This window comes from Leptidea sinapis, chromosome 1 (genome assembly GCF_905404315.1).
Source record: "Leptidea sinapis chromosome 1, ilLepSina1.1, whole genome shotgun sequence".
NCBI classification, from domain to species: Eukaryota; Metazoa; Arthropoda; class Insecta; order Lepidoptera; family Pieridae; genus Leptidea; species Leptidea sinapis.
Genome location: NC_066265.1, coordinates 498,865 through 511,474, shown reverse-complemented (window position 1 = coordinate 511,474; position 12,610 = coordinate 498,865). Strand labels below are relative to the sequence as shown.

At 36.2% G+C, this 12,610-nt stretch overlaps 2 protein-coding genes across 8 annotated transcripts in view; one reads left to right on the top strand and one right to left on the bottom strand.

The window, feature by feature from the left end:
* Positions 1–10,875, top strand: part of LOC126979759 (histone H4 transcription factor) — a 30,424-nt gene extending 19,549 nt beyond the window's left edge. Inside the window, exons 6-7 of the mRNA XM_050829283.1 lie at positions 5,626–5,868; positions 8,931–10,875. Coding sequence (XP_050685240.1) covers positions 5,626–5,868; positions 8,931–9,282 — 595 coding nt within the window. The 3' untranslated portion in view covers positions 9,283–10,875. The remainder of the gene's footprint in view (positions 1–5,625; positions 5,869–8,930) is intronic.
* The window catches only part of LOC126979797 (spermine oxidase-like), a 60,752-nt gene continuing 59,006 nt past the window's right edge, over positions 10,865–12,610 (bottom strand). For all 7 annotated transcript variants that reach the window (XM_050829351.1, XM_050829359.1, XM_050829378.1 and 4 more), the window contains one exon: positions 10,865–11,634. In XM_050829351.1, coding sequence (XP_050685308.1) covers positions 11,385–11,634 — 250 coding nt within the window. In that variant the 3' untranslated portion in view covers positions 10,865–11,384. The remainder of the gene's footprint in view (positions 11,635–12,610) is intronic.

The window sequence follows — 12,610 nt, the reverse complement described above, 5'->3', positions numbered from 1 at the left end:
AGCGACATGAGCGCGCCCACGCCGGCCGCGCTTGCGCTGCACGTGCGCTACCGGCACATGGCCAAGGACGTGCGCGCGCACCACTGCTCCATGTGCAGCTACAGGTAACACAACATGCTAGCACCGCGTTCCGTACGTGCTCGCTGTGCGACATGAGCGACATGAACTGACAGTCACGACTGCAGGAAGACAACTAAAAAATTACTTATTTTGGTATATAGTGACACGAGAGTGGGTCAGGGATTGGAAATAATACTCCGCTTATTGTAATGAGTCTTTATTTGCGTTCACTTTTTCTGAACTTGCACTTCGCCGGTCTGCCGCTATTCCTCTTGTGGGCGGCGGTATCTTCAACGCGTCACACCGCACCGAACACCAAGTCTCTTCTATCTTCTTCTTGGAACACTTTTCACCGCTTCTTCTTTTCTTCTTCTTCTTCTATACACTTTCGAGTTAGAACTAGAACTGCCGTAGGCCACGCGTAGTACGGCTTATATACCCCGGGATCCGTTCTATTTTCAAAATGATTCTCCCATTCCATCTTTAAATTTAAATTGTACTAGAAAATTCTTTTAACTGATTTTATCCTGCTTACACATTTTCCATCCCTTTTTTTCTGTTCGATTTGATCCTGAACATACTAGAAATTTCCATTAACTTTATAAAACTCAAAAAATTCCATACACTGGTAGATGTATCGAACCCGGGTCTACAGCGTCTAAAATAAACACTTTTACGCCAAAGCTACGAGTATTGCTGACGGAGCTGTTGAAATTATCAATGTCTTGGAGTTTGACAACTCTCGTCATATACGTCGAAGCGTTGCTACGCGACAATAGGTAAATATCCCATGGAATTGGGATTATGATTAAGGTGCATGCGCACTAGATCGAACCACACAACAGCGAATAATACATAGGCATGCACGTGGCTTGCATTTATGTATTTTAAATACAATTACAATAACTTACTTCATATTATTGCGTAACAAATAAAAAAATAAGGAACTACTTAACATTACAAAGTTAAATGCCTGTATTCCTGAAGGGTTGCACAGGTGTATTATTTCCACCCACGGTTCGCCCACTTTGTTTAATTCCCACGTATTAGGGGGTGAGCCTCCACTTTTTTAAAGTCCTGGAAAACCCAATAACTGTTTTTGCCCGCCCCATGTCAATAATAAACCAATTTACAGCGCACCCGTGTTTGTAATTTAGAGGTGCAGTGTGTCCCATAGACTGAGAACCTGAAAGCCGTAGTTCAGCAACTATTAAATGCTATCGGCTGTGACCTGTCATCCCACGACCTTGTGAACTTCCATCGTGTTGCAAAGAGAAACCAGGAGTCCAACCGACCTCGTTCCATTATCGTGAAGTTGGCGACTTGTACGTGACTCAGTATTAGCTGCAGTGAAAACTCAATACAAATCACCTGGGACTTGTTGGAAGTAAAAAACCAGTGTACGTGTGCGAGCATCTTTCTCCAGACAACAGAATTCTTCACGCGGCTGCCCGTAGAATTGCAAAAGATAAGTACTACAAGTTTGTGTGGGTTCGAGGTGGAAAGATTTTTATCAGAAAGGACGTTAATTCCAAAAGTTTCGTAGTCAGAGACTCGGACTTCTTAAACTCATTGATGTGGGAGACTACTAATGAGAACCTATGGATTACGATTATGTTTGGCCAGGGTTACTCAAAAGTGGAATTATGTATTTGTACTTTATACCTTCCTCCCCCCGTTAAGTATGATTCTTTAGAAAATTTAATGAATAATGTAACAAATGTTATACAACAATGTCAAAAGAAGCTATACTTCTTTTAGTAGTTGATTTTAATAGGCCGTACCTCCACTGGTCTCACTGTACAGACCTAAACTTATGTTCTCTGATTCCTAGCTCTCCTACAGATAACACAGACGCCTTGCTTATCGATTCTCTTTCTTTCAACGATCTCCACCAAATGTGTGCAATACCAAACTTAAATGGCAGATTCTTAGATCTAGTTATTTCAAACTCACCGAAACTAGTATCAGTGACCCAGGGTGTCCCACTAGTGGATTTGGAGACGCATCACCCGGTACTAGGTATTTCCGTTAATATTGTATCATCGTAGATTTAAAATGTATGGCAATCCCATGGATCAGTTTACATATAGGTTACTCCGCGAGAGATGTGACAAAATCCTAACGACTGATATAAATAGGTTCAAATCAGAAGCCAAAAATTTAATCGAGAAGGATCCTAAATACTTTTGGTCTTTCATAAAATCTCTACGATCCAATAGCAGCGACATACCGGATGAAATTACTTGCTTAGATCAAAGCGTTCAAGGTGGCTAGCAGATTGCCAATCTTTTTTCAGAATACTTTCACTCAACCTATCAGCATGACCCAAACCCTTGGGTTTAAACACAACAAAATCGTAGAATGTCACACGTCACTTAGTTAATGTCGTTTCACAGACTCAGATGTCATATCAGCGCTCAAAAGCCTAGATACAAATAAAGGTCCTGGTCCAAATTCTATACCTCCTGGTTTCTTAAAGGCCTGTGGCACGAAATTGGCTGAGCCGCTGCGAATAATTTTCAATAAGTCTTTACTATGTGGAACTTTCCCCTCAAGATGGAAGGTTGCGCACATCAGTCCAATTCACAAGAAGGGAGATCCTGGAGATATTACTAACTACCGGCCCATCTCAATTTTGTCTGCTATCAGTAAGCTGTTTGAAATACTCGTTCAGAAAAATATTTTTTTCCACCTTAAATCCTTGCTCATATCCCAACTGCATGGGTTTCTACCTGGTAGATCAACTACATCGAATCTTGTGGATTTTGTTAGTGACATTTCTCAAGCTTTCACAGATGGTCACGAATTGCATGCTATTTACACTGATTTATCAAAAGCCTTCGATGTGGTTGACCACGTACTGCTCAGAGAACTTGGTCACGCAGGAACATGTGGCTCTCTACTGCGGTGGTGCGAATCCTATTTGCAGAACCGTTCCCAGATTGTAAAGATCCGTGGCTTTAAGTCAATTTCAAGAGCCGTGCCATCAGCGGTTCTACAGGGCTGACCTTTAGGGCCCTTTTTTTCTTGGTCTTTGTGAACGATCAAGCGACTAATATAAAATCCAAATTTCAAATGTTTGCAGACGACTTAAAAATGTGTCGTGAAATTAAATCTACAGAAGATACGATCATATTATAAAGTAATCTTGATACGATCTGCGATTGGTGTGTTTTTAATAGGATGATTTTAAATTCCTCAGGTTTTGTGATTAGACAAACTAAATTTTTCAAAGACCCTGATGTGTCGAAGATAATTTTTAACAGCTACGTGCGTAGTCTTTTAGAGTATTGCAGTCTGGTGTGAAGCCCTTCTTACAAAGTTCATATTAAGAGGTAAGAACAAGTGCAGTCAAAATTTTTATATCATCTCTCATATTCAAGTAATCTTTGTCGTCGGTTAGACTGCTACGGCACGTCCTGTACCACGGCATTGCAGCCGTATTATTAATAGGAAAACGTTTAGTCTACCCTCAACACGCACAAATTATGGTCAACATTCTAGTTTATATCGAATTTGTTCTCTGTATAATGAAGTCTGTCAGAAGGTAGACAGTCTGTCAGAAGACTTCTGCTAAAAAAAAGCAGATTAATGGCTAGGGGACTGCGGGGTCGAATTGTGTTCATCTAGCTTTAGTTATTGTTTTAGTTTTATATAAAATCTAGAACACATTTAAAAGCATGCTGTGTTCACTTCCAGAAGGAGGCACTTGCCCCAACATGTTAACGTATTTTTCTGTTTTATACAATATTATGAGTGTATCCCGTTTAGTTAACCTAATAAAAAAAATCTTGATCGATATTTGTTTTTCAATAACTTCATCTTTGAGAAAGATGTTTCTTATAGCTACGTATGTCGAGCGAAACAAAGTGGCTAAGTTGATAGCTAGTATTTTGCAATTTTCATAGTTTTCTTTATCATAATTAGTTTTAAAATATTAAATAAAGGTATAATATACCATATCTATAGTCTATTCTCCTTACTTGTCTTAAATAGAAAACAAATATGGCGTACAGAGAACCAGCTCGTACCAAGAGATAATTCATAGAGATGGGGATCATCGAACGAATGGACGACTGAACTTAATGCTTTATATATTCATGTATGTAATTGGCGCGATCTTGACGCGCGTGCAGCGGCCTGTCAATGTGTATTATTTTACGTGTGTTAATAGTTTGTTTATAATTAGGATAATATCAGAAAATGTGTAAGAAAGCTAATGAAAAAGCTATAATATATAGATAAAACCAACTAAAATAAACTATCTTATAAACAAAAAAATAGGGGTAAGAAGTTGGTTAGGTCGTAGTGTGCCGTACGGCACTTTCGATTTTGGTGTATATGAAAGATCTAGTGCCAAAGGGCACTTCCCGATTTCGGAAGGCTAGTACTACATTCCAACTTAGACTCTCCCGCTTTGCTATCTCAGATGAACATAAATATTTGACAAATGGGCCGAAGATCAAAACCCACTAGACATTTGTTCAAATAACACCTCGTATTTTAACCTAATCATAAGAATGTGTCGCTCATATAATGAAATAGCCAAATTAGACGATTCGAGACATTCGTTATTTTTTTATAAAGTAAGTGAAATAATTAAGTAGATTATGAATTTTGTAGTTGATTTTATTTTAAAATCTTATTCAAGCTGTGGTGCGACCCTTTAGGATTGTGAAAAGATTTAAATATAATTTAATTAAGACTTTAGGTTAGACATTATTGAAATTTGGTTGGATTGCCTAAATAAATAAATAAAGTAAAAAATACAAAAAAACTACTTTAAAAAACAGACCGCCGACAAATCTAAAATGTGTGATTGTCTGTAAATAAGTGAATTTCATTCAAAGACGTCTTTGTTTACTATTTAAGACAAGTAAGTACAAAATAGAGTATACGTATTAATTAGTACATGGTGTATATGGCATAACATATTTGGAGGTCCGAGGTCCGACCTATAAATGATCTAATATATACTGCTTTCAGTGTTTTTGATTACTTTTAATATTACTTTTAATTTCTCATAAGAATTAACAATTCACTTACTGAGATATCTTAAACTATCTTAAAAGTAAAAAGTAAATAATTTACGTACAAAGCAAACGATTAGGAAAATTAACATAAGAAAAGTTCACTAATATCTAATAGGTGGACATTTACTATTAGCAGCTCCTTTATAATATAACAACATAATAATAATAATATGAGAATAAGTGTGTAGTCACAAATATCGTAAACATAACCGGATCGCGCGTCACACAATGAGAACTGAATATGGCTACACCTTGGGAATTACAAGTTTGGAAATATTGTACTTTAAAATGATTATGTAGTATATTGAATTACTTACTAGGCATGTTTTATGATTTTATTTATTTACACTTTTAACACTTTCATTTTCACATCAATACTTGTACAGTTTGTAGACAGAGAGTTGTCGCAGGGCAGTTTGAACAGTCAGACTTAAATTGATATAATAATACTTTTGTGTACGTTAAGCTTAAGAAACAAGTAGTTACACATCAGTAGGACAAGTATTTAAATTATAATGATCGCTTGCAGCGCAGTGACCGCGTCCGACCTGCGCAAACATATCAACAGACACAACAAGAGACTGAAGCGGAAAAATCAGTCAGACGGCGAGAACTGTGAGGGTGAGGTGAAGAAGCAGCAGCTCAAGAAGAAGTACATCTGTCACATCTGTCCGGAGAGAGACGCCGTGATATTCACGAGGGGGACCTTCTTGACCACGCACTTGGTGAAGGTGCACGGGGCGCAGTGGCCGTGTGGACACAGTCGGTTCAGGTGAGTGACGGATACTACATTATGTACGAAGGGCAGAGAGTTAGGGATTACTGAAGAGGGGCAATTTGTAGGCAGGGGGTGAGGTCAATGGCGTCGATATACCACAATAGTGGAGTGGCACTTTCTCCGAGTGATTTATAATTGCTTTATACAACACCTTTGAATAAAATCTTTAATAAAACAGATTCTTTTAATTTTTGTACAGAAAATTTTAGTACTGTCTGGTCTGAACGGTAGGTTTTTGAATAATATCTGGCCTATATCGTGTTTGGTGAAAATATTCAATATATGAGATGACAAGGAGAAAAAAAAAAACAAAAACATCAAGCTACTGAAGGAAATGGACCCTGACGTGCAACCGACCTTCGTCGCACGAGACTTGAATAAATTAACACCGGCATCCTTTGACCATGTCGATGTGACATGATAAGTATGAAGACCGAGCTTGCCGACTTAAGACGAGATTGGGTACAGAACTCATTGAGTTGCGCAATGTGCTAGACCAACACAAGACTAGAAGTACTGATGTTAGCATGATGGCCGTAACTATAAAGGATTATATTAAAGAAAGGGGTGAATTGTGTGGTGATGTGGAGTTGCTTCCCTAGTACAAGAAAACTTACCGGCGAGTTAAATAGACATCTTTATCGACACCAACTTCTGGCCCGCCAGGATAGTTTACTGCCGGGTCCGTGAACGTACAAATACATCCGCCTCTAACAAGACAACTAATGGACATTAAAAAACAACTAGTTATAGGGGTTTAAAGAAATCGTTCGGCGAGTATTGTAGCGTTACAGGAGATATGGCTGTGGCCCACGATCTTAGTTTTGTGAATGAATTTAACGATAATTTCGGTTGTTTTGTTAAATCCTCGGTTGACGACTTAAAAGTTGAAAGCGGGCGCCCGTACCTGCCAATTCTGTGGTACCTATACGGTATAATAAAATCGGTATTCTCAAACGTAACTGTGACAGACTGCGAGCGAGAGATTTTGCTCGTCAAATTCTGATCCTATGCGTTTATCTACCGACGGACTCGGAAGAGAATATGGCTGGTATGAGGTTAGAGCTAACTTCTAGCCTGCTTGCTTCTTGAGTGCACTGAAGAGGCCTCAGAAACTCTTTGGTTGGAACTATCACGTCAAAGATAACTAAAACGTATTATGATTTTTGAGTGGTGGAGCTGTAGTGGTAAGCCATTTGACAACATGATAAGCTATATGACAACTTGGTGTAAAGTGGTAAGATCTTAAAGAACAAACTGAAGTGGAGTTAAAATAATGAGGATAGAATAAAACTAGACGTATTATCAATGCACACGTCCGATAACAACTTTGTTAAGTTCTGGCGATCGACAAACTCTTTAAACTACAATCAATACCACAAATCTATACTTGTTAACTTTAGGCGAAGTACACCAGGCGTGCCATCAACAACATCAGGGTGCGATACAATGATGCATGTCATATCAGACGTTATTCAAAAGAATTGTTAAAAAACGTTTGTGTGGTAAAGGTTACTATAACATAAATGACTTTCTTAATGATACCAAAGATTGGGAATGGAGCGACCGCCCTCAGGCTATTAAATAAAAAGTTTAATTGTACAATGTTTACTTTGTTACTTTGTAAATGTTACTTCAATTGTAAAACATATTTTTGATGAAAAAAAAGCCCGCTGAGTTTGTTGCGCCCATTCTTCTCAGGACTGAGGCATTCATTTTGGAATGGGTGGTAGTTTTTGGACTTTCAATAAGTGATGTCACATCCTATTTTGAATAAAAATATTTGAATTTGAATTTGCGTTCATAAGATCGCATATCACAACATTCTGGAGCCGGTTACGGGAATCATTGGCATCGTTCAGTGCACCAGCAGGCTGATACAAAAAATAGACCTGAACACAGAATTGTATTTTATTTTTATTTTTAAATTTAATTGTTTTATATTATTGTACTTTATTCATATACTAGCTGACCCGACAGACGTTGTTCTGTATGTAATAAATAAAATAATGTTTTTATATGAATTTGTCAATAATATATCATAACATCAAAAATTACTTCGTAAAATATGCACCCTGCTGTCGTAATGAAATTGTTTCACAGCAAAACTGTCAAACCGTGCGTCAATAAATTCTCTCATAGAAATTATGTATGGACACATCAAAGTAAAAACAAATTTGTTGTTTTTATTTAATTTAGCAGCATTTTCCTATTTATTCACCTTTTAAACCTTCTCTGGACTTCCACAAATAATTCAAGACCAAAATTAGCCAAATCGGTCCAGCCGTTCTCGAGTTTTAGCAAGACTAACGAACAGCAATTCATTTTTATATAGATAGATATTATTGTTATTTTAACTCGGTGCATACCTTTTTATTAATAAATATATTATTAATGGATTTCCAAACACATTTCTGCCCGCATTACGAAATAAATGAACCACTTTCGCCCCAGTTGTCACATCAATTCCGAGCAGTTGTACATAAATTACATTTACCATGGACCTGACAAACCAGGCTTCTCAGGAATTCATTATTTCGTAGGAATGTACAAAAATAAGCCGACAAATATTTGATATTGCAAAATATAATATGTAGTAGGTAGTGTGTAGTTTTATAAAAGACAGTAATCTTTTAATTGGTATTTAGTTGCAGGTTGTGGAACATTTAAAGCCGTTAGGTATACCTACTGAATAACACCATATTTACGCGTTGCTCAATGTCCGTTGTTCTCATTAATACTAAATCACTACTTACTTGCTGGCACTCTATAAGACAGACAATAAGGGACGAGACGAGCGGGACGTTCAGCTGATGGTAATTGATACGCCCTGATAATAAAATGCGTGCCGCCCAGGATTTTTAAAAAACCCAAAAATTCTGAGCGGCACTACAATTGCACTCGTCATTAAATAGGCGCCGTTGTGGTAGCCATAATGTAGCCGGCATCCATATATAACACAAGACATAATACCACTCTATATATTTAAAAACATTGTTTCGTTCTTATTATTTTGCGGCCAACTCCGATCTACATTTAGACATGTTAATTTCCAGGTATCAAAAGAGTGAAGATGGAATGTACCGTCTCACAACGACGCGATTTGAAGTTCTAGAAGTTTCTAAGAAAATAGTTGACGGCTACAGCGGCCAGAAAGATACACTCACTAACAAATATGAGTTTGACGTGAAAAATGTCGCCGAAGCAACCGCGACCACACCGAAGAGATACGAGGTAGTGCTTAAAGATGGTGAGAGAAGTGGAAGTGAAGCGACGAGGGAGTTGATACCGAGTGAAGTGGAGATTAACAGTGAGAGTGTGGGCAAGTTGGAGATAGAAGTGTGTGACGTGGATGATGAAGGTAACGTTATTAGTAAAGAAGTGTTCTACGGAGTGCAATGTGTGTGAGTATTGTACATCTACCCTCAATGTACACATTATCATATTGTGTTTAGTTCTCTAGTTAATAAGGTTACTATTATAATTTTTTTTTTTTTTTGTGTGATTACTATAGTTGATCCTTGGACATGAATATTGTGATAGCATTGACAAAATATGTATGACTTGTATTTTGAAATGTTGTGTATTTGAAATAGATATAAAGGTGACATGAAACTGTTTAGTTTAATTAATTAATTATGTTGTTTATACAATTGACACAATACGTAGTATATTTTTTTAAATAATTATCACTCAAAGTTTAATAAGCGATACATTGACTGATCTAAACTGTGATTGTCAGCACATTTGATCCGAACATGATGCAATTACTGTACTCTAATTAGCTGTTATTTTTAAACTGAATATGTAAAGATGAAGTACAATATACTTGTACTTATTTGTACAACTCTACGTACACATATTAATACCTACCATAATATTATATGATGGTATGTGTTAACAGTAAATGACATAATATATGTTTAATAAAACAATACATGTGCTGTCACGTACAGTACAAGTGTGGATAGACACGCCACGTGACTTTGAAACGTTTGTGATTGATGTAACACAGTTATATTGGACCATTCTAGTTAAGTAGAAGTGAAAAAAAAACAAAATAAATAATCAATATTTTCTTTATTAAAATAAAGGTCAAAATAAATATTGTTTTTATTATGACAGTGAGGGACGAGACGAGCAGGACGTTCAGCTGATGGTAATTGATACGCCCTGCCCATAACAATGCAGTGCGGCTCGGGATTCTTGAAAAACCCAATAATTCTGAGTGGCACTACAATTGCGCTCGTCACCTTGAGACATAAGATGTTTAGTCTCATTTGCCCAGAAATTTCACTAGCTACGGCGCCCTTCAGACGGAAACGCAGTAATGCTTATATATTACTGCTTCACCGCAGAAATAGGCGCCGTTGTGGTACCCATAATCTAGCCGGTATCCTGTGCAAAGGATGCCTCCCATTGTTTCTTATAATTAAATTTAATTATATTTTTTTAGTCAAATATTAGTTCTGAACTGTCGTCTGTGAGGTGATATGAATATTTTATAATTATAATGTGTTACATGTTACAACAATATTGTTGTTACAGATATTATGTATTTCTACATCGACATATTTCACAAAAGCGTAGATATTATTTTCCTTATGTTTGAAAATCATTTTAAAGCTGAATTAACACACACACTGTGCAGTGCCAGGAAAGTAATGGTAACTAATAGATATAATATTTTATATTACTACTGTTTGTACTTATCATTATCAAAATGGCGGTTTACAGGATGTTACCCATGCCTTGTAGATTGATTGACAAATGACAATATGTACATGCGGTACTGATATATGAATGTGAGTAATGTAGCTTAGTATTTACAAATATATAATTTGAATAAATGTTGATTGATTCCATCAAATACTTAGATATAACCAAACATTATTAATAGTATGTCAGATCAAGTAAACTTACGGGGCTCAATAATTTTTCTTAATATTATGTTAAGTATATAGTTGATTGTGTAACGAAATAAAAATAATTCAAAAATAATATGTTTTTATTTGCAATAAAATAACACCTTTACCACATTTATAAAATATAATGATAAACATAATAGTTATGTATATATAACTATATAATATGATTGTTTAAACATTTGTGTCCTGACAGTTCCATATAGCACCCTTGGGAGAGATGTCTCGTCTCAACACATTGTACAATAAACTATAATAAAGAAATCTAAATTTAAATATCCAAGTAGTAGTAGTAAGTACTTTATTTAAGAACGGTTGTTACATGACATCAATTTTTAAACTAAACACCAATTACATTGAAATATATAATGATTTAAAAAATCATTGGCTTGCTAAATACAAATTTAGTAAAGTAATACCTAATTACAAATCAGATAGATATTTCATCGATACGAAGTTAGTTAGGAAAGAAAATTATACTTAAGTAAGGAGGGCAAATATTGTTCGTAGAGTAATTCGTACAATTATTATTCAAGTTAAATAAAAAGCCAAGCATATTCGATTGTAGCGCGGGTTGATAATTAATTATAAATAAGTTTTATTGTTAAAAGTATCGATCAATCGTGCCGCTTCCCTAAATCCGGCTTCAACTGCTCCGTGAACGGACGCGTGTCTGTGGTGGGACGAGGCTTCCCCGGCGAAACAAACTACCGGGAAATTATTTCCGTGGTATAATGGCTTGCCAAGAATTGTTGCGCTGGCGCCATTTTGTTCAGTGGCAACACTGCGGTATGAATACGATCCTCTTGCAAGCGGGTTGGATGCCCATTGTGTTCTGAAAACGATTAATAGAAGCTTAGAATTCAGATGATTTAAATACTAGGTAGGTAATATAGGACATGATTACGGTATTATAATACTGCAATATTTTAAGCCTACATGCGGAACACTCAGCCATTCTCACCAACTATAATGATGGTTGAGAAACTCATAAAATTTATGAACAAGAATCGGACTTTGTGACATGATATCGTCCACGACGGTACTGTTATCCCGTTGTAATATGCTACCTAAACCTACTACGGATACTTATTAAAGGATTTGGTAAAAAAGTACTTTGCACGTACCTACACATACAATGTAAATGAATTAATACTCTGAAAATGTTAACTAAGATTAAGTATAATAGTGGACGTTGTTCGTCTCTCGTAACTCATATAATTATAGAAACTACAGCAGACATGTGATTTAAATGACGAATGTTTATTTTAGTTGATGTAATTATCTTTTCAAATCTTGTTGCACAAAAGTTTTGTTTTACTTCACCCAACATTAATAGTTTTTATATCGCACAGCGTATACCTATATGACACCTTAGTGACACGTGGGCTTCTAGTCTGTTGTAATGACATTAATTAAAACAACATAAAACACTTAAAATCATTCGTGTACAATCAATTCGATAAATATGCCGACGTCTATAGAGACCATGTCATACTTTAAACGCGGTGATCTTCTATCAGGATCTCATTACACACAAGTTACAGAACTGTTGACCATAGGTGCTGAGATTGGGACTGAAACGAAAGTCGTTACATTACAATTCACAGACGTGTAAATACTAGCAATATTACCAGCTACGTTAGAGCCCGCAACATACTCGCTTGAAAAATCATCTGAGTCAGTTTAGGAAATTTATGATTACAACGAAAACAATCAGCAAATTATATAGAGTAGCAATGAAGTATAAATTTGGTTTGCACTGAGGAAAGCTAAATAAGAAAGATAATATTATAAAAATGATACCCAAG